The sequence below is a fragment of the Elgaria multicarinata genome, chromosome 4, assembly GCF_023053635.1.
Source record: "Elgaria multicarinata webbii isolate HBS135686 ecotype San Diego chromosome 4, rElgMul1.1.pri, whole genome shotgun sequence".
Taxonomy (NCBI): domain Eukaryota; kingdom Metazoa; phylum Chordata; class Lepidosauria; order Squamata; family Anguidae; genus Elgaria; species Elgaria multicarinata.
This window is the reverse complement of record NC_086174.1, coordinates 109297638-109320863: the sequence shown is the minus strand read 5'-3', so window position 1 is coordinate 109320863 and position 23226 is coordinate 109297638. Positions and strand designations below refer to the sequence as shown.

Here is a 23226-nt window from a genome sequence, read left to right as displayed (position 1 = left end):
ACGTTAAAAATCTCAAACTCGCCACCATGATAGCTTGTCCAGGGATACATAAACAGGCCAAGACTCAAGGCAGTCCCATCATCCCCTGATTTTGGGGGAATTTATGAAAACCGGGCACCCCAATCACACCCCTTTCCATAGCTCCGTCAATTTGCACGTTAAAAATCTCAAACTCGCCACCATGAAAGCTTATGCAGGGGTGCACACGCATGCCAAGACTCAAGGCAGTCCCATCATCCCCTGATTTTGGGGGAATTTATGAAAACCGGGCACCCCATTCACACCCCTTTCCATAGCTCCGTCAATTTGCACTTTAGAAACTTCAAACTCGCCACCATGATAGCTTGTCCAGGGATACATATGCATGCCAAGACTCAAGGCAGTCCCAGCGGCAGAGCCCGGTAAAGGACCAAGGGAGAGGGGGGCCTTACCTGCCTCCATCCGTGGTCTGTTGCCGTCTTCAATTGAGCCCGCGGTTCCACCAGGAAGTCTGGGCCGCAAGCGCGGACGGAGGCAGGTAAGGGAGAGGAGGGCGGGGAGGGGGGTTACCGGGCCCTGCCGCCGTCAGCGACAGCGACAGCAGCTGGGCCCGGTAAACCCCACTTACCTTTCCGGCGGAGCTCCGGATCGAGGCGAAGGATCCGCCTTCACCTCGATCCTCTTCGCCACGCTCCGCCGGGCCCCCGATCCTCTTCGCCTCCGTCTTAAGGGCAGGCGAAGCCCCCCGCTCCTGCTTCTCCGGTCCAATTAGATGCGGAGCACATCCCTAGTCACTACCACCTCAAACCCAGCAAAACTATAAGTTAAGTTAGGATTTATTTATTTATTTATTTCCCCCCACACACACACCTCTTTTCCTACTCTGCCTGGTTGCTAATTCATGCTGTGAGAGGATTTGTTCACCACACTACTCTAATATCAGAGGAGGATTTGGGTGTCCATATACAAGCAGATTGCCAGATAGGGCATGCCTCTCTCTCATATACACACACACAGGTGTGCAGCAATAAACTACAACCCCATTATAGCAGCTCTGCATGGTGGATCAGGACATAGGTATTTAAGTGCAATTGTAGAGAACTAAACCTGTTCGCATGCAGAGCAGTCATTTCAATTATATTTACTCAGCTAGTGAATACACAGTGCTAATTAAAGCAGTGGTCTAAAATATTGTGCTTTTCTCTATGGATACCTTTTGAGATATTAAGAGACATACGCACCCCAAAACTAATTTGGTGACAGCATTTTGATATCCATAATTCCATAATTGTAACAGACTAGGGGGCAGTTAGCACTCTGCCCAAATGTTGGCAATGAACTAAAAAAGTTAATCTACTCACAAGTAACCTGCATTGGGGGAGGGGTGTTAGATTTCCCCCTAATGCAAGCAAAATACATAGCTTTTGACTCTTCTCCTTGATAACAATTTTTGCATAAAGTTCAACATACCCAAAGAAAATACTTCCGCTCCTATGCCACGTAGTTCTCTTGCAGGAATTTCTACTTCATCTTGAGACTTCCCATCCGTAATGATAATTGCCACTTTAGGAAAACCTTTTCTTGCTCCAGCAGGCTCAACGAAAGTATTCTTAATCAGATAGTCGATCGCTTCTCCTAAAATGTATGAAACAGATCGTGATTTTCTTACCCAAGAAACTTTCAAAGTTAGATCAAATTCAAAACTGTAAAAACAAGTGAGACAGCACTAACAACAAAGAAAAATCATAAGCACTTGATAATCATCTATGCTTTCTACATTATCAAACAGCTAAAAGTCCATACCTGTCATTGTATTGCCTCCTTTGTATGGGATTCTTTTTATTGCCTCAATAAGATCCCTCTTTGTGAAATACTGATTTAAGTTGAATTCAGTCCTTGTATCAGAACTGTACTGGACTATTCCAACCCTTGTCCTGTCTTCTCCAATATCAAAAGCCGATACAAGGGTAACAATGAAATCCAATATATATTTAAAGTTACTTCTGCCCACACTCCAAGAGCCATCCACAAGAAAAACTAGATCTGTAACAGCACTAATAGAACATCCTGCAATAAAAATTGTATAGAATTATAGATATTTAGCAGAGCAATTAATTATCACTTATACAAACACATACTTTATATAGAATTTGTTCTAAAGTAGCCTTCTGCAAAAGGCTTATATCCCACCTTTCTTTTACCATGGAACTCAAGGTGGCTAACATAAGGTTCCTAAGCAGTCTCCCCTCCAAGCATTGATCACACCCACACCTGCTTAGCTTCAGCAAGGTGGCAGTCTCACGTACCTTCAGACCATGACCTAGGACCAGTTTCCTTATTATAGAAGGAAAAGGGAGGTAATTTTCACTGGTTCCCCCCCCCGATTCCTGCACCCTCTCCCACAACCCCTCCCATGCTATTCTAAAGGGTGTCCCAACCATCTGCGGTAGACTTTCAGGGGGCACATAGAGTAGCAAGGGGAATTGGTGAAAATCCAATCAGATTCCATGAGTTAAACTCCACTTGCAGGATCTCTGGAATCAACTCATAATGTATATGTGTGCCTCTTACTGCATGGGCAAAAGATGCCTTAACACAATTTATTTGTTGATACTTTATGTTTGGAATCAAGGTCCTGCTGTTTTGCAGGTACCATGAAGAGTTCGCTGAATCAAAACTGAAATGGTTAGCAAGCCTCCGGAATAACCAGGCTGAATTCTGTATATACGGAGCCTGGAAATAAGCAGATCAAATGAGGGGGTGGGGGAGAAGCATGTTTTATGGTCTCCAAAAGATGGGAAAGAAAGGCTTACCAAAAAAAAATGGTTAAAAAAATTAAAAGCTGGCCTTCTTGGTTTCCAGAACTAGCAATCAAACCAAGGAGTGATACATTCGGAGTTCTGTATTACAGTGATTGGGATGAGATGCAATAAGACACTCTAGAACTCTGCCAGGTAAAAATATATGCTGAAGGACAAGAAATAATTTGCAGGCTTGGAAAGGGATGCTTTAAACTTCTAAAAGTTTAAAACACATGGCCTGTGAGCTACATGGGGTCCCCCTTGCCTTTTTCTGGCTCCCTGACCCACCGTCCCAACCACCACTGCTCAATTTGCTGCTGCAGTGAAAGCCCCAAAAGCATAGCACTTTTGCAAGGAAACAAGGTATGTGGGGAACCTACGGACCGCCCCGCCCCCCAAAAATAATATGGCACTATTACAATGGCAAAATGACTTACTTTGCAACTGAACTTCTTCAATCCTTTCTTCTGTTGTTATTAAACCACCTGTTTGAACTGGAACAGCGGAGAGTACGGGATTAAGAGAAAACCAAGAAATATCCCTTGGAAATAAACCTCTTTCAGATCAAGGGCCAAGCTCCTTCTCAGAGAAGTTCACAGGGGCCACCTTCCAGGGGTGGGTGGGGCCAAAGGCAAAGTGGGTGGGGCCAAACATATCAAGCCTACTAATATATTCTTGCTGAAAGCCATTACTGCCAGTAACTAAGCTTTGGGAGAGGCATTTCAACCTGTTAGAAAGTGTATGGGGGGGAGTGCATCAAATGATCAGTAGTTGAGGGTGTTAGCAGAACTTGGGCTACAGGTCACTGAACCTGGAGCTAAAGAGTTAATGTGAACCTGAGCAAGGTGGGAGAGGATTGCTGGGATGTTTGTTTTTCCCTTTCCTGTCTCCTCCCCTCTACTTTCTCCTGGTTGTTCCCTGCCTCATGGGTTGCTAACCACAGGGCTGAACTGAGCCATCTCACTCATCAACTTTCCATCAACTTTCAGATGGAAAGTTGCTTATTCCTAAAGTAAACTTTCTTTCAAATCACCACTGGAGTGTTTCTTTTGTCGACACGCGTGGCTACTCACAGGGAGCTGATTCGGATGACAACAGAGGGAAAGGGAGTGGGGCCAGGAGAAGGAGGTGGGGCCTTCTGGGGAACCTTGGAGGGCCAAACTAAGACCCGCGGAGAGCCAGATTCGGCCCCCAGGTCTGAGGTTTTGCACCACTGCCTTATCATTACTCAAGGGTAGATTCCACATGGCTACTTTCTCCCCCGTTTCACGTGCCCCAACCCTACAGGGTAAAAACCAGAGTCTAAAATACTAAACCTATATTTGGTGCTGCCCCTCCAACCCAAGTTAAACCTAGATTAATTTTGTGAACTTACTTGTCAGTTGTCCAGAGACAGATATGCTCTCTTCTCTGTCATCGTATGAACTTATTGTTACAAGATATTCAGTATCAGATGTGAGGTCTGTTAATAAAGTTTGCGTAGCACTCTGGGCTAGGGTAAATTCTCTAGTAGGTCCATCTGCAATTCAACATATGTAGAACAATTTCATACTGCAGAATTTCCAAATCTTACAGTAGTAATTTATCATTCAAAACAGTAAAAAGATTTTTTTTGTCTATACCTTGAAAGAAATATGGAAACTTTATAGTCATTTGATTTTGTGTAATTGCTAATCCAGCAGAAAGCGGCTGAACCTCTCTGGTGTTAGAGTTTGACCATGTGGTCAAAGCTACCATAGGGTCCCCTGTCTATCTTGCTGCTCTAACATCACAGAGGAATTGGCAATCTTAGGGCTAAGCAACTAAGTGCTAAGAGGGACTACAGAGGCCTTAAAGTCCATGAATGAACTTTTAAAAATTAAACTGCAACTATATTGCCTACAGAGTCCTACTGAATGACAACTTCCTGATGCCATTGGTCAAACTTTCCTAGAACCTTGCAAAGAACATTTGAATTTGGAAAGAAAATGGGCAGTGCAAGATTAACTAAAATCAGTGTCTTACACAGCAAATCTTATCTCATACAGTAGTAAAAACAAGTATGGAGAACAAAATTATATACACTACTTGGAAAAATTACAAAATTGTAGGCAATAAAAGACGTTAAAGAGAAAGGAAGGAAAAAACTAAATGCTGCTTCGAATGCTAGAAGTCACGACCACTGCAGGTAACCTTATAATACTGTGTGTGTACTACTAAGGAATTCTCAACTCCTTGCTACATAGCTGCTGCAATCCTACATGCACTCACCTGGGAGTAAGCTCCATTGAACTTAATGAGCCAGTTTGCATGTCACAGTGGGAAATCGTGGGTTAATCATAATTAATTAACTACATCATAGGTTAACTCTTGGTTGATTAAACCATAGACAACACAGAGTGTCTGGGTTAGCACATCACTACCACAAGATGTGGTGATGGCCCCCAATTTGGACGGCTTTAAGAGGGGTCTGGAAAAATTCCTGGAGGAGAAGGCTATCAATGGCTACTAGTCCTGATGGCTATGTGCTATCTCCAGTATCAGAGGCAGTAAGACTGTATATACCAGTTGCTGGGGAACATGGGTGGAAGGGTGTTGTTGCATGGTGTCCTGCTTGTGGGTCCCTGGATAACAGCTGGTTGGCCACTGTGTGAACAGAGTGCTGGACTAGATGGACCCTTGGTCTGATCCAACTTGGCTCTTCTAATGTTCTTGTTTTTCAAACTGGAAATGGCTCATGTGCAGTGCACACGCTCCATGTGTCCCCAGCAAATCATGGATTAATTATGACATGCAAACTGGGTCAATGGGCTTACTTCTGAGTAGACAAGTATAGATTTGCACTGTAAATTTACCAGATGCAGTTTAAGTCAAATTAGAGAGATATCTATTTTCATGCTGTATTTGGACCTATCCCCCCACCCCACCCCAAATCAGTTAAGAAAAGATAATTGAACAAGACTGCATTGATTTGATTTAAAATCACACATACACACACATGCAATCTTACCAGCTACAGGGGTCACTGTTATCCTGTAACCTTCTATTGCATCAGATGGTCTCGTCCATGACATTTGAACAGTATGTTCATCTATAATTTTAAAATTCAAGTCTGACGGTGGATTGACTGCAAAAGATTTATACCAAGCAATAATATGTTTAAATGAGGAACAAAATAATGTCATATTAATTTTAAAAATATGTTAAGCAAAGCTTGCTAATATATGTCTTTGCATAAATTTGTTTCCAACACATATAGAGATATGTTGTTGGCAAAGGGAAGGTATAAGCTGATGGAATATGACAAAACACATCAAAGAGAATACGCATTACAAAGGACAGCACAGAACATTTGTTTCTTGAATTGCCAAGTCATTCAAGAATGGCCAGCAAAATCAAGCACAATAGAAAACACATTTCAATACATGTACAATGAATTCACAGATAATAACCACATATGCAAACATTTCACATAACAATTAAAAGAATGTTTTGAACATGCTGGGTGCAATTCGTAAAGGCATGCCAAATCACAACCTGCTTACAACACCATGAGGTCACTTGACAATAACACAACACCCCTTTCATCAATAAGACATCAAAGAATTGATCCATCTTTTTTAAGAAGGTCTCTGCACATTTGTATATCAATCTTTTCTTTAACTAAAGGCTTGGCAGAGAAAAAAGAGAAATATGTATTTTGAAAAAGCAGTAAAGATTTGAGTAGTTCAGTGCTCAATTTATATTATACATATTATATATGTGTGTGTGTAATTCTTGGAGCTTAAACTCTTACTTTCAAAAAGCTCCCAAAGTGGCTTTTGTATATGCTAATATATAAAATTGGGAATGAAAGGGTTAACAAATTATAAAATTACTTTCTGTCACATTTGAACTACGATGTGGAACTACCATTTCGCTATACTGTTCCTGAGGTGTAAACTATCATTTATCATTATCATGTTCCTTTTGCAGCAGGTGTACCCATACTAAGGAATGGCATTTTAACACAAAATGCCAGTATGGTGTTTACACAACAATGGTTAATTATGGAAAGACAACATCAAGGTATATTTATAGACATTTATTTACAGAATGCATAGGGGGAAACAAGGAAGAGGGCATCAGTGATCTGAACAAATGACTGCAAATAAATTTGTGGGAGCTAGTGAGAAAATGAACTGAACAGTACAGAAAGGAATAGTATACATACGCTATCTTGCAGCATCATGCATGTATATATCTTATATGAAAAGTCAATTTTTTTGTTTAGCTTCCCACAAAAGCCTCCATGTACAAGGATCATCGCACAAAGACGTTTCATAAAAATATTTTATAATGATATTCTCACGTTAAACTGTTCATGCTGAGTCATGCAATCTTTTACTGATTCACTGTCAGTGCATGGTAGGCGTACTATAAATGACCATTTAAATAGGTTTAACAAAGGCAAATGAGATTCAGCCATACTTTCCTTAATACTTCAATTGTTTGACAAGCATTGTGGATGAGCCATATCTTGAGGTTTTCTTGGAAGATGTCCATCTTTCGTTAATTTAGTCTTGTTTAAAATATATAACTTAAGAGAAGGCCTTTGAAAAATCAGTAACAGAATTTTACTGTGATAATACACTTACCACCTACACTTGTATAGTTTTATTGGCTTCAAAGGCGCTGCATCAGTGTGCATTACAAGCGATTCATTCCTTAAAATGTATGTAAAAGTTGGATACAACTATTAAGTGGGAAACTTGAGGACTTGAATAAATATTGCATGTCTTTTACTGTATGGTCATTTCCAATGAAAATAGGATAATATGGCTTTGTGCTGTTGCTACAATAGATATAGTAGTACTAGAATAAATGTTATTTTCTTTCCTATTGTCCATACACAGGCAGTGAGATTAGAATATTAATCTGCATGCACAATTGATTCTACTTAAAGCAGTCATACCTCTGCAGTCAAAAGATAATAAAAAATGTAGTACCAAATCCATGCAATAGATGTTAGTAAGAGAATACATTGACATTTTAAAGAATACCATTATAAAATATTGTTTCAAGGCAATGGCTCAGGACAAATTTAATGCAAAGGCAGAGACAACTGACCTGAGCATGCTCTTTTTTTAAAAAAAAATCAGTACATGGGAAAAAATAGCACCACCAACCTTGAAGGTAAATTGACTTGAAGCAGCAGAGGTCTTAGGCTGTAACTGCTGAAGGACAGCAGCAGCCCACCTTGATGAGTTCCAAATGACCGGATTCCAGATAAACTGAAAAAACTAACTGTGGGGAAAAGTCTTTAACATTTTAAAGGACTGCAGTTTGCTTTATGAAAACTGAGATGCAGCACGTAGCATTTTAAAATATATATATAGCATGAACGTCACTTTTAACTCACATTTCAGATTATCTGTAACAGTCAACACTCAACTCCTATTTTTCCATAGGAGCCAATAGTAAATGTATATGTGGCTGGTAAGAATGACTTGATTGATAGACGCAATCAATAGCCTGATCCTATAGTCTGTACTTACTTGGAAGTAAATCTGAGTTCAGCAACTAAGGTCAATAGGGCCTACTTTCAAGATATGCATCCATAGGGTTGCAGTCTATCTCTATAGCAGTTCCAAGGAGCAGTTGAAAAAAGGTCATAGAATAGCAGTAAGAACTGCAAGGAGAGCACCAGGTCTGGAGCATCTCCCTTGCCTAGAGTTGTGGGACCTCAGTGTCTGCATCCCAAACAGTCCCAGCTTAAAGTTGAGACCTCAAACTTCACACCCCTGCCACCTGTTCCCATGGAGACAGTGCAACCACCAAGGGAAGCCTAGGAGACAGAATTAGTGGAAGTTCCCACACCCTGTTTCTATTAAATGGGTGCTATTTGGACAAAAGACAATGTCTTTTTTGGTTTCCGACCTGCCTGCAAATCAAGTACCTACTATTTTCCCACAAAAGGGCAGGCTTGGAGACTATGGCTAGAGACCAAAGATCCATGCAACCAGTTCTGTGCATGCAAGCAGTTCTTAGCGTTTCTGTTTCTTACACAGCATCCCCCTATGCACCACAGCAAGCCACTTTTGAAACCAAGGGGTGGTTCTATGAGAGTCTGCTGTGTAAACAAAAGAGGTTTTAAAATCCCACTGGGCATGCACAAGCCCTTGGTTGTGCATGAAGTAATTCTTTGGATCCCACCTTGCCTTCGTAACTACAGTAACATGGATGACTAAGGAAAGAAGATTTCAGAATAGTGAAAGAAAATGAAAGCTACACTAATAATCTAAGGGGCATTTTTTTGTCATTGCCATGAAAGTTTCTGCCTGGTGTGAGTAATAATAACCAAATCGTGCCACAATCTTGAGAGGGAGACATTTTTCATATATTTTAATTGGAAAAGCTGACTTTCTGCTGTGAATTTTACACTCAAGTATCTGTACCAAGTAACAACTATGTTGCAAAGGAGGCCAAAGGTGGGTTTTTCAGTCCCCTAACAGCCATATTCCATTCCATCCCAAATATTGTGATACAAGCCAAGAACACAGATGTGAATTATATTATCTCCCACAAAAAGAAAGAAAAACATTCAGTGGTCACTATGTATCCATTATCACATAATTGTTTGCATTGTAAACATATGTTTATCATCTGAGATAAGGAACATAGACTCTCGATCAGCTTGCCTATGTATGGTACAAGTTTGGCTGTAAATGCAATGCAAATAAATCAAAGACAACAGCATGTTTATAGACTACGCAATTTGGATAGTAAGGAGTTTCTGTGAATATCTAATGAGATAGAAAAACAATACTTAAAAGACTGGGTTCAATTTCCCATGCGACAAAAGAAAAGTTCAGTGGAATATACCTATTGGGTGTGTGTGGGTGTATAATCCTATCCCTTCTTAAAATAAAGTAATATATAAAGGGGTAATTTGATATATATTTAACAATACAAAAGTATCCATAAACTGGTCAAAATTGCTCCATCCCTGAAGCCATTGGTTAACGTTTTTTTCTCTCTCCTGTAGGCTAATAGCAGTTCCAGGGACAGAATTTGATCAGGAAAATGATGCAGGCAAAAGGGGTTAAAAACTCCTTATCTTAACATCATTCATTCCTCCTCTTGAGATTAGGTGTATGCATGCACACGCACACACTAGCTGTTGTTGATTTAAAGGGTGGGTGGAAATGTTCATAGTTTTCCTGCATCACAACTAGTTTGGCCCTCTTATAATGGACTGTCATTTTAAGGATGCTATCCTAAGTACTTGGGACAGTGGAAGAGTCCTTAGCATGGTTAAGACTGGACAACTTATAGTCAGTTCTGACTCTAGAATGCCTTCATCCTGCGATGCATGAATGAAAACACAGGAGTGAAAACTAATGAAAACTATTCAAAGAAAAATAACAAGATAATTGCACATAGCTAAGAACTAGTTTCTAACAGTGATAGATGACGAAGAAGTGGGTAATCAATTAGAGATGTGTAATCATAATGAATAAAATATATTGTATTGGAAAAAATAGTTTTTCGCTGTGGGGGGGGGGGGCTGACCTGGAAACGATCAAGCTGAAGGCAAAACTTAAATCCCTAACATTAAGGGATTTACATATTTTGATTGATTAGGAGGTGAAATTATCTCAAGTAATCTGCTGCCCCAATCCACAATAACAGTAGGGAGAAATAATTGTCTAAAGCTCAACACATTTTTGGTTTCCCTAAAGAATCACAGGATGAAAGCTTCTAGTTCCTGGGGGAGAAAGAATTGCTTTTAAACTAGTTTAAGGCTGCAACCTTGTGGTCTCTGGAAGGTGTCCCAGGAGCCATAGGATTTTTGGGATCTCCCTCTCAGAGGGGAGAGAGAGAGATCTGCCCTTGGAGGAGGTGATCCAGAGCTGATATAAATCATGGAGTGTGTGTGTGTGTGTGTGTGTGTGTGTGTGTGTGTGTGTTTAAAAAATGGCTCCAGGCAGGGGAAATGGGCATAATTCCTCTCTTTTGCCCTGCTAGGCTTGCACCAGCAATGCTCTGGATTAGTTGGATGTTCTGATGTTCCCCATAACAATAGGCAGGATTGCTCTGTAATCCAGATGGACAGCTCCATGCAAAATGCATTATGTGTCTATTTTGTATTTTCCTTCTTAAGGTATTCTTTGTGGAAAGAAAAATGATGGAAGAAATAGTGGGAAAATAGAGGAGGGTTAGAAATTGAAGACTACCATGCCCTGACACGAGCACGCAAAAATCCCCTTGTGAATGAGGCAGGATGATTGCACAATAAAAGCCTCATCTGAATGCATCCTAAGGGGCCAAAAAAAATCAAATGTCTATGGCAATTGTGGGATTCAGAGTGTTTGGTTTTGTTAAAGCTTATAATAAAAAAAACCCCAGGAGCCAGCTAGAAACTGCAAAGCACTTCATGCAAAAAAATAATAAAAAATCACCTACTCGGGACCAGCCTCACTGACTTCTATGGTCAGTGATTTGGGAATTGTGGCCTTGGGTAATAACCAACCATAACCACAGGTCAGACATTTGAGGTTATGTGTGCACAGAAATTTTGGTTTCAGTTTCAACATATTCAGTTAAATCATAGCTTATCTTCTTACACAGATTTCCAAAAAACTCAACAAGCAGCTTGTACATGAGAAATAATCCAAAAGCAAAGGTAGCACTCTTAGCCCAGAAGGAAAAAACCTGCAACACCCACATTTGGGCAATACCTTCATTAGATTGATGGTGCTACATTAATAATAATAATAATAATAATAATAATAATAATAATAATAATAACAGCAACCAAAATGTCACAAAGTAGTTCTCCAGAAGTCTTCAGAAGATGGTTTAAAAAAAAAACACGTTTCTCTTTGCTTTTTCTCTCTGCATAACCAGGAACCCAAGTGTTTCACTTAAGAATAAAGACAGATGTTGGTAAAATCTGGAGTTTACATTATTAAAATAAATGGGGGGGGGGGGTCACCCATTACTTCTTCATCCTACAATGTTGAGTGTAACCTGATAACTACAACACCTATAAGAGACTAGTCTTTCATCTTCACCTTTTTGATGGATTTAAATACAGATCTTTTTTTTTTCCTCTTTCTGCCAGCCTCTGCTTTTGTACCATCCATCATGGTAAAGACTTCTGGAGAACTTGAAAGCTTGCACACCATTGTGTGACATTTTAGTTGGTCCTAATAAAGGTATTGCCCAACTGCAGATTTTGTAATGAGAAATAAATGCTACCCTTATACACACTTGATCCATATCCCTTAAAGTGGCATATGTTGCTACTGAACTGCACTCATTAGTTTTATGTCTTTGCATGCCATGAGAGCATCATGCTGTTTTATACACAATTAAGTGCAGGGTGTTTCACTTTTATTTTGTTCCTTCCTTGGTAGACAGGACAAGGCCATGAAGCCCAAGACATCCAATGAGAAAGTGGCACAACCTGGAGCGTCTGGAGCATCTGCCTGCCCTCTGTTTCCCTTGTCGCATGCCTCCCTTTGCTTTTGCAGCCACCATGCTGGCTCTATGGAGAGCCGCACAACCAGAAGAAATGGCTATGGGGCTCTTGAGACACCTGGACAAGCTCTCACTAGAGCCCCATGACCAATTCTTCCGGCTACCGCATAGAGCCGATGCAATACCAACAATGGGAAGAGGGTGGGAGCACGGGAGAAAAGACACAATGTGGCAGTGGTGGGAAGGAGCATGAAGGGGCAGTCAGAGAGCTTGCACTGGGCCCCGGGCACAACATAGCTACCACCTTCCCCTGTAAAGTGAGGAGAACAGAGCAAACGAAAGGTCTGAAGGGCTGAGGTCTGAAGGGCTGTTTTGAAACAAATCCATAATGTGAGGACACGCATGCACCTCACCATGGCCATCACTCCAAAGGTGCTTCCAGATCTTAGCACTACTAAGTAAACAGCATTATTTATGTATTCTGTCTTGTCCTCCTTAGTAGAGTTTTTTTTAGTAAGAAAAAAAAGTTGAGAAAACACAGGAACGTTAGAAATGAAAGATATCATCTGGACCCTGTAAAATTCTATGAATGAGTCAAGTCAATTGCACAATAAAGGCCTCTTCTGGAAGCACCCTAGAAGACCTGTTTATCCCTTGTTGTATTTTAGTAAATCAGCAAATATGCAAAGACAGCTGAGTTGTGTTAGGTTTATCAGGTATTTTCCCCCCTTAGGCAGGCCTCTGATACCATTCACATGAATGCCATGCAGATAAAAGGCTCAGGAACAGAGCCCCTTGAAGGGGCAGGGGACGGGTGACAACTATTAAGAAAGAGAGGAGGATACTGCATATATTTACTTTCTACTGCCCAGTAGAAAGACCAGGGGATTAACTACTGCCTCTCTATAGACTGAGCAGCAGGAGCAAAGGTCTCCCTTTCACCCACATTACAAAATTGCTTGTTACACTGTCAGATGGAAATATACAAGAATTTAGGGATGCTCATTGCAGTGTTGGCTTCAGCAAAAGCAAGGTAAAATTTTCATTTATGATCTGCTACTTCCAGAGAGAGGCCTCCCAGTGTTAACAGTGAGAAGGTATAGTGCAGATTTTCTGCAGGAAGAGAAAATTGGAAAGAAATGGTAGGAAAACACAGGAAGGTAATTTATTTGTTTATTAGTAATACTTGTATGCTGCTTAATATAGGAAAATATCCTCAGCAGTTTCCATGAGTTGAAGATGCTGCTGCCTAGAACCCCCATGAGATACTACGAATCAGGCAGCGCTCACCTGGAAGCATCCCTACTCTCAAGGAAGAGCTTAATGGGATGGATGGGTGGACACAAAGAGAGAAAGAGAGAGAGAGAACCTTTCCTGCTCCACTTCTCCAGTCTACAGTCTGTGGAAAACATTTATTTATTTATTTATTTATTTATTGCATTTTTTTATACCACCCAATAGCCAAAGCTCTCTGGGCGGTTTCGGCTATTGGGTGGTATAATACAATAAATAAATGTTTTACATAGACTGTAGACTGGAGAAGTGGAGCGGGAAAGGTTCTCTGTGTGTGTGTGTGCGCATCCATCCATCCCAAAACATCCTCTCCCACACTTTGGTACTATGGAGGAGGGGGAAGAGATATTTTCAGATAAAATATACGCCAAGCACACACACACCCATCTCTGGCAAGTGTCCTCTGCTGTTGCTGCTACTTCCCCACCCTGAGTGGGGAGTGCTGGGCAATGTTATCTGAGAATATACTTTCTCCCACAGCAACAAAGTGCGGGAGAGAACTGGAGTGGGAAAGGCTGGGGGTGGGGGTGGGGGTGGCGGAACGAGAATGGATTCCAAATGGTTTGTCTGGAAACACTGATGGAGGGCCGGCTTATTCTCTGCGAGAGAAAAGGCGGGGAAGCCGTGGCTATCCCAGGGGGGCCTCGGCTGTCGCTCCCTCAACAGGAGCCGGCGACTGGTCTTCCCCTGCCCGATCCCGCATTCCTGACTCACCAAGAAAGGCTTTCCCCCGCCCACCCCGCACCCGCACCCCCATTCCAAACAAAACACACAGGCAGCCAGACTCTGTTGGAGCGCTTTATTCTATAAAGGGTTTAAAAGAAAAGAAAGGGGGGGACCACGCGCGTGATGTGTCTATTCTGCGCTCGCAGTACAAAGCAAAGCAATGAGTCGTCGGGAGGGCGTGTGCGAGCGCTCCGGGGTTTCTCCTGCGCACTGAAGGAGAAGTTTCAAGTCCGCACAGGCGTCTTCCTTCTCCCTGAGCGCTCAGCCGCCGGGAGCGAGAGAGAGAGAGAACAGAGGGCACGGGAGGCCACAGGAAGGCAGCTCCCGCTGGCGAGGGACGCTCCAGTGTGGACAGCACACCGGAGAGACAGCAGAGGAGAGGAGGGAGATAGGAGCTCCCCAGCTGGAGCAGCTCTCTGGACACAAACAAACCACTGAAAGGAAGCCAAGGCGGAGTGAGAAAGAGAGAGGGACGCGGAGGAGCAGTTACACTCAGAGAGGACGGGTGGCCTGGCTTAGTTCTGCACCATCACTTTCAAGGAGCAAAGGAAGGAGTGGTTTACCTTCTGCCTCGATGGAGCAGAGGAGAAGCGCCGCGCAGAGGGCAGCAACGGCTGCGTCCGAGAGCCTCGTCTTCATTGCTGTCGTTTTGGATCACAACCGCATGAATGACTCTCTGGGGAGGAGAAGAGGAGAAAGAAAATCAGCACCATTGAAGACCAGTAGAAGAGCAAGGGATGGAGAGGGAGACCTGGGGCGGGGAAGGGATGCCCCACTTTCTTCAGCCACGCCCATCTTCTCTCCAAGGCACACACCGGGCCAAGCCGGAGCGGCTGGACTTCAAAGCACAACCCACCCACCTACCCACCGCGCACTCTCTGGGAATGAAAGGGGAAACTCAGTGTGTGTGTGTGTGTGTTGCGGTAAGCGTACTTCAGGCTGGACAGAATAATGCAAGCAAAAGAGCCTCTGAGAGCTACCTTCCCAATAATCTGCTATTTTGTGGTTGCTGTTGCACCATCGTTCCCTCCCATCAGGCACCAAAGAAAATAAATAAATGCAACTACAGTTAAAACCGAAACAAAAGCCAAAATAAAAAGCGTGCGTTTTAAAGCACTTTAATTGTCACTTATTTATTTATTACAATACCGCCCAATAGCCGGAGCTCTCTGGGCGGTTCACAAAAATTTAGGATCCTTTTTCTTGCTTCAGTTAATGCACATGGCCATCATTTCCCCTAAACATCATCACACAACTGCTCCAGCTGGTGAGGAAAAGGACTCTGCCCCGCTTGCCTGTCTCGGATGCTGGTCCCTTTTGCCTTGAGCAGCTAGATTTGCATTCTGTCTCCTAGTAACCTTGCCCTTTCACGTTGCTTGCCCATTTACCCCTCTGTTCCTAACAATGCAAAGCTATTGCATTTGTGTCAATAGCACCTCTAGAGTCTTGTCAGTTTCTTTTTTAAAAAAAAATATTAAAATATCGATGGCTGAGGGAGTGCAAAAGCAGCTATGGCTGCTGTGCTCCTTTCTCCTTTGCCCGACTTGCAGGCTTTGGTGTTTGTTTTTCCTCTTCCTCCCCCCCTTCCGCATCACAACAGCTTTGCCAACTACAGTGGTTGAAACAGAATTCATTGTTGGAGGTGGAGAGGCAAAAATGTGGTGGCAAAAGGTTTTAATTTTTAAGATAGGTTGCCAGTTAAAAGGGAGTGATCAAAAAGTCTATTAAAGGGAGAACAGGGTGAAACATTAAAAAAATACTCCCAAATGTATATAATTGTTTTGCTTTTAAAGTTGGTGGAAAGCTAAAGACAACCTCTCTGCTTCACGGTTGACACGACTATCCCAGGAAAGCTAAAGTGCAATTGTTAATCCACCATCCTTCCTTCACAGCCATCTATGGTTTTAAAAATTGGATGCAAGTGCATTTAAAGCTGCCTTTCACGCATGTGCAGCAAAAGCAGGATGAAAAGCAATTCAAGGGGCAAGTGTGATAATGCAAATGCTGAGGAATATTCTCCTTCCCACCCGAGCTGCCCCCAGGAAACGCAGAAGCTAGCCCTGAGTTCTAAGGATGGTTAATTCAGAAATTCCTTCTCTCCCTCTTCTTCTTTGTACTGCATCTATGCCAAGGCTTCTTTCAGCTGGGATTTTTATTTGGCTCCTTTTTCACAACTGTTGAAGCACTTAGTTAAGGGCGACTTTAGAAGTCTCGGGGTAGTTTGGAAACTAATAATAATAATAATAATAATAATAATAATAATAATAATAATAATTCGCTCTGTCTCCAAATGCGTGGCTCCTCAGTCTCTCCCCCCCCCCCCTTCACTTTAAGGTCTGAAACAAATTATACACAAGGGGATGTAACATACCACTGAAACCCAACGCCTACGTCTAGCAGGCCCTGACGTAGGAGCTGGATTATTTTGTTCAATTCTAAACTGCGGGGAGTGGGGGTGGGCAACAGGAGACGTCATCGGTCTAGGAATATACATACTTGGCTGAAAATCTTCAAATCACCTAGTCTGGAGCAGCAATCCTACTGACACATTCTTTGAACTGTTCTGAAAGAACTCATTAACTAACACTACTCATTGCTAGTAATGTGTGGAATTTAGTATAGGGCGTCGAATTCAGCATCCTTAACAATCTCAGACTTCGTTTTTAACAAAAGAGCTTTTTTGTTTTGTTTTTATGGCTGCATAGTTAGGCAGGAGCGTGTAGGTCCCATGATCTGCTAATGTCTCCTAAACTGAAGGGTAGAGAAAGGCTCACTAGGGCATCCAGTAGCCAAGGCATACTGTCAAGCTCCATGTCTGTCGAGGGCACAATCATTCGGAATAAGAAATCCCCAGAGAGGAAACCCTATTAGTCTGCTGCAGCAAAAGACTAATACATTTATTTTGGCATAAACTTTTATGAACACTGTACACTTAAGAAAATCTATGCAAATGCATTACATAATTTATCCAGGTCGCAGAATTCAGCATTTCACACTAACATAAACTATACTATACAATAATAAGATATGTCTTTTTCTTTTCTTTTTAGCTTCAAAGTACACACAGCTTCTTGTTGTCAATCCCTGATTTAGCCACTATCAATCTAGCCCAGACTGGACAGCGCCTGTCACATGTTTACTATTTCATACATATTAAAAAGACAGTTATGATAGTAAAAGATGCCTTTTGGAATTAAGAAGGTCTTAGTAATTCTTATTTGTAACAGTTCTATGGGTAGTTTTAAAAATCTGCTTGCTCAAAATGCTTTTGCCACAATCCAGCACAGATGTGGGGACCCTTAATCCCCAGTGATTAACCCTGCAATGCAATACACACTCATTTCCAAAGAAGTCCCATTCATCTCAGTCAGCTTTACTTCTGAATAAACACAGACAGGATAGGGCTGTCAGTGTGGCTTTTTCTGCAGTGGTTCTACTGGACCTTTCTCCAAAGTTCTCTGACAATGATTTAACAGCCTTGTGGCGTACTGAATAAGCCTCAGTACTCCAGAGAGCCTTTCAATTCACTCTGAAGTGATACAAGGGAGCCAATAGGCAGGCTGGGTGTGGGAGGAAAGAAATGTAAAGTCTAGACCACAAAAGTCTATACCAGACATTCTCAAGATCATGCCCTCCAGATGTTTTGGACTCCAACTTCCATCAACCCCAGCTATCATGGCTAATGGTTAGGAATGCTGGGAACTGAAGTCCAAAACAACTCCAGGGTACTAGGATGTGGAAGGTTGGTCTAGGTAATTAGATTCTTACTGTCCTAATTAGGAGGGGGTAGTTTGCAGTTTTACAGAAGTTAGGAGATTTGCTCTGATCAGCATGACTTTTACCCTGACTGATAAAGCACACACACACACACACACACACACACACAGAGAGAGAGAGAGAGAGAGAGAGAGAGAGAGAGAGAGAGAGAGAGAAGTTTAATTGCCAAGACCAAACCACAGAAAGCAAAACAATTGGTAGAAATCATTAGGCGATTAATAGCTGGAGGGGAGTTCTGTGCCATGCAAAACTCGAAGACACGCTTATCATCATAGGAAACGGACAAGATTCGGCAATACCTCTCTGTTCCCTGCCCACGAGCTGGCACTTAAGAAGAGAACCACGCAACCACACACCAGCTTTTTAACTGTCGTATAATGAACTGATTTTGCAATTAATTACTTGGCACCCGGAATATCACACACGCACACAGATCTAGTAATAAATACAATCGAGAGTCTCTTGCTTTGATCTCAAGCCAGCCCCTCCATTTAGCAATCATTTCTCTAACTTCCAAGAATTTCACTCTTGAGGCGCGGGAAGGCAGAACGTTTGAACCGTGTCCACTGATTCAGGACATCTGCTTAAAAGAGCATTAGGTTGCAATCCCATAAACACTTCTCTGGGAGTAAGTCCCATAGAACTCAATGGGACTTACTTCTAAGTAGATATGTCTCGATTGCATTGTTTAAAACAGGGCACTGAAAAGAGGAGGGAGCCCCGCTTCTGTCTGGGAAGTTTGTCTGAGCTTAGAGCGCCATCTTTTGAGCAGCAGCTGCGAACAGTAAGAATACTTCTGGGGTTTGCCCTCCTTGCTATTTCCAAACTGGAATTCCCAATAGCATCAATACCCTCCTTTGACACACACACACACAAATCTATCTAATTCCCCTATTACAATTTCACTGGCTTTTCTGCCTCCCCCTGCAAATTTTATGAGTGGGGTTTCTTTACGCTGCTCCGGGTTTGCACTCGCGCCCAGACAAAAGGAGATCTTGCTCCGATGCCCGGATCCCGATCGCAAGATTCATTTCGCGCACAGTGAAAAACAAAGTGTTCGGCTCGCAAAATAAGTCGCGTTAGAGCAAGACCCATCAAAGCGCTCCGAAATGAGAAGACGTGCGCATTTCCCTCGACAGCTAATGGCTGGAAATGAAGAGAAACTTACATATAAGGAGCTGTTGCACGGCCAGAGAAGGGGACTGGGGGGCGGGAGGGGGGGTGAGGAAGGGAAATAGCTTCCTGGGCCAAGCCCGCGGGGACAGAGCTGCACAACCGTCATTAGAGATATGCCTGGTAGAAGTTCAGTGGAATGCATTGCCCACACCAGCAGTTCAGAGTAATGAAATTAGGCAAGGGAAGAGAATTAAAACACGTTTGGAAACCCCACCCCCCACGATCAATTATGCCCGCTTTTCCCTTTCAGGGCTTCCCTCTAGGATTGTGTGCAATCGCCAAAGAAGATTTGGGCAGCAAGGCCAAATTAAAAAGGCTCGATAAGAAGCCGCCGGATGCCACTCCCGCCTTGATCTCCGCCACCCCCAAATTGACCGCTCTCTTATGGGAAGCAAGCAAAAGAAATCCCCAGCGACCAGTCCGCATTCTCAAATCCGACTCCACCAAGGAGGAGATCCGCATTTCGCGCGCTGGGCGTCTAATCAAATCCAAGCTGCCGGGTTGGCTTCTGCACCGAGGATGTTAGAACCGCGGAGAGCCCACGCATGCACGTCCACACATGCATCTGCACACGCGCGCGACTAGGCGGTTGCCGGGCGCGCCCCCCGCAGCCGCGCACCGCCGCAGCCGACTCCGTGCGCGGCTGGCCAGCAGGCAGAGAGCGGGGTTCCCTCGCCGTGGCGCGCACAGACCTTGGATGGCAGCGGCGCGACTAGCGGGGAGGGAGGCTGAGTCGGCGCCCCGCAGCTGCAGCTGTAGCGGTAAGGAGGGAGGCAGCAGAGGAAAGGGCTCCTCCGGGGCACCTGGGGGAAGGGCGCGGCCAGGAGCAGCGGCGGGTGCGGCGCAGAGTGGAGCCGCCTAGGATGGCGGGCTGGTGGAGGCGGCGGCTGCTGCTGCTGCCGCTGCGAGGGGTCGCTCCGTCAGGCACGCCTCGCCTTCTGCAAGTGGGAAGAGCCTCTCCCCAAACTGGCTCCTTAATAGAGGGCTGTTCCCAGCTCTCAGCTTGTCTCTCGTAAGCGGTTACGAAACGGCGGCGGGAAAGGTGGATGGCTGCCACGCGATGATCTATGTGCTCCTCGCTCCTCTCCAGCAGGGCTCAGCGAAGAGGGATCGCGCCTTCTGGAAAGTGGCGGATACCTCTCCGCATTCCTGAGGCATGAGGAGTCCCGCCGCCGCCGCCGCGCGAGCCCGGCCCGCGGTGGAAGGGCGAGCTGGGCCTGGGCGGGGGTGCGGGAGGGGGGGAGAAGAGGGCGGCGAGGGAGGGGGCAGCGGCCGCCCAGCCAAGAACGCACGTAGCGCTCTGGCTCCTCTGCTCCCGAGCCAAGCAGCAGCCGGCGCGGCAGTCCCTTGGCTGAGGCGCCTGCCAGATGGAAGCACTGGACTCCGAGACGGCGATCCAGCGGCCTTGCGCTGGTGGCCACTGGGCACGTGGTGGGAAAGAAAAGGAAGCCAACCTTGGGATTGGTTTCCGAATCAAGAAGAGTTTTAATGTTTGACAACCGGGGGGGGGGGCGGTGTTTGAGGCGGAACTACCCCACTTATTTTGGAAAACTGAAGTGACACTGAATACTCCCCTAGGCGGATTTGTTTTAGGGAAGACCAAAAAAAACTCACGTCTAAGTGGGGGGATCTCTCTCACTCTCACGCAGAGTGAGTGTCTGGAAATTCCATAGTCTTCATGGAACGGAACACTTGCCAATGCAAATTTTGGTGAAAATTCGTATTTGGGGAGGGGCAGGGTCTGACCCAGTTTCCCCCAGTTTGCCTTTTGTTGAGGTTGAACAGCTCTCACTCGTCAGAATGTTGGTGAAAATCTGATAACGGGCAACACCGTCGTCATGGGGGAAATTTAACATTTCGAAAGGGAGGTCACCATTGCCTGGAGACTAGAGCCTATAAACGTATAACATTTCCTCTTCTCGGGGTTTAACCAAACCCCCTTTCACTCTTTGCCCCATTTTAATCAACAGAGCGCTTCTCTTTCGCTAACACTTACTCACACTAGTTTCCCCCATCCCACCCTCTCCATTACGTTAGTTCAGCGGTAGAGCAGCTGCTTTGCATGCAGAAGCTGCCCCAGGATATCTAGGGCTGGGGCAGACTCCTGCCTGAAACCCTGGAGAGCCGCTACCAGTCAGTATCAACGGCAGCTTCCTATCTCTGTGGAAGGAGCAGAAATCAGCTATTTATTTATTGCATTTTTATACTGCCCAATAGCTGAAGCTCCCTGGGCGGTTCACAACTGTGCAATGGTTTTCTTTGTATAGTTTCTTCGACTGGGGCTCAAAGCTTAAGGGGAACCCAAACTCCTGCCAATTTGCAAATCCCGCTGGGAAGGGAATTGGTCTTGAAGCGGTTTAAATCCTTGCTTAGTTTCGTTCAGAATCTAGAAGTAGTTGCCAAAACAACATAGGGCTCATCTACACCAAGCAGGATATTACACTATGAAAGCGGTTTATAAAAGGCAGGAGCCACACCAAGCCGGATATAGTGGTATGAAAGCAGTATATAGTATGTGTCAATGGGCCCCGAACAGTCGTCAGTGCACTTCAGTACCATGATAAAGCAGTAGTGTAAATCCTGCAGTGCACTTCAGTACCGCTACAAAGCAGTAGTGTAAATCCTGCAGTGCACTTCAGTACCGCGACAAAGCAGTAGTGTAAATCCTGCAGTGCACTTCAGTACCGCGACAAAGCAGTAGTGTAAATCCTGCAGTGCACTTCAGTACCGCGATAAAGCAGTAGTATAAATCCTGCAGTGCACATCAATGCTGCTCTAAAGCAGTAGTGTGGCTCCTGCCTTTTATATACTGCTTTCATAGTGGAATATCCTGCTTGGTATAGATGAGCCCTTATTACCAAAGAGGCTGCCTCTCGCGAGGCGCCTCACATGCCGACATCCTTCTCCTTGTCAGCACGTGGGTCACGTCGGCCCAACAGGGTTTTAAGCGGGAACAGCAGAGGGATGCCTGACAAGAGCGACCGGAAGTGCCTCTGACTGCCGCTCACTGCAGCCTGGCTGGAAAGAGAGAATGCCGACGTGAGCCTACATGATCTGGAGAATCATTCCGAGGCGGCTTCTGTTCAGTCGCCACCTCCGGCCCTCTTTTCAGCCCCGTCTTTGATTTTATCAGCAGCTCGCAACCGCAGTGGAGTCCTTCCCTCCATGGCAAAGTGCCCAAAGAGCAAACGTTCTTGTCCAAATGCAAAAACTAATACACCCAGACACGACAACATTCCTAGCCAGTGGGGGGATCTACACTACTGCTTTAAAGCGCTTTAAAACTCTTTATAACAGTTTTGACAACTGTTGGGGCCCAGGACACACTGCATATACAGTTTTCAAAATGTTTTCAAAGTGCTTTAAAGCGCTTTAAAAGCAGTAGTGTAGATTCCCCCCCAGGTTAACTTCCCACTTGCCTATTCTCCCTCGAAACAGTAGCAGCCACTAAATCAAGAATTCTCGTTGCTAGATAATTCCCTTGGAAGAAGAGAGCAAAGCAAGCTCTTATTCTGCAGACTAAGAATAAAATGTGCATAACTAATACAGCTGCTGGCACAAACGGGGTGGGGGTGGTCAAGGATCCACTCCATGTCTAAAGAGGAGTGAGTATGTATTTCCGGGTGGTTCATCCAGAATCTTTTCCACTCCCAGGCCAGTGTGGGAACATAACAACAGAAGAAGGATCAAAGCAAGGGTCTAACTCGTCCCGCATTCTGCTCACAAAGCGGCCAACCAGCTCTCTCTGTGGGCAACGCATAAGTAGGATATGAGTCCAACAGCACCTTCCCACCCATCACCTTCAACAACTGCCTCTGATACTGGAGGTAGCAATCCATCATGACTAGTAGTCATTGAAAGCTTTATCACCCATAAATTTAAAGCCATCTAAATGGTGGCCGTCATGACATCTTGTGACAGCAAATTCCATAGATTGATTGTACCTATGTGAAGAAGTACTTCCTTTTATATGTCCCAATCTCCCACCAATCAGCTTCATTGGATGACCCCGGGTTCTAGTATTATG

At 44.2% G+C, this 23226-nt stretch overlaps 1 protein-coding gene across 5 annotated transcripts in view; it reads right to left on the bottom strand.

The window, feature by feature from the left end:
* The window catches only part of COL12A1 (collagen type XII alpha 1 chain), a 132991-nt gene extending 113021 nt beyond the window's left edge, over positions 1–19970 (bottom strand). For 3 of the 5 annotated variants that reach the window (XM_063124939.1, XM_063124941.1, XM_063124940.1), the window contains exons 1-7: positions 19892–19970; positions 14810–14922; positions 5770–5886; positions 4156–4299; positions 3218–3274; positions 1783–2046; positions 1450–1614 (exon numbers count right to left, since the gene is read on the bottom strand). In XM_063124939.1, the coding sequence (XP_062981009.1) occupies positions 1450–1614; positions 1783–2046; positions 3218–3274; positions 4156–4299; positions 5770–5886; positions 14810–14885 (823 nt within the window). In that variant the 5' untranslated portion in view covers positions 14886–14922; positions 19892–19970. The remainder of the gene's footprint in view (positions 1–1449; positions 1615–1782; positions 2047–3217; positions 3275–4155; positions 4300–5769; positions 5887–14809; positions 14923–19891) is intronic. The other 2 variants (XM_063124937.1, XM_063124942.1) reach the window with 2 other exon arrangements.
* Positions 19971–23226: the final 3256 nt, after the last annotated feature.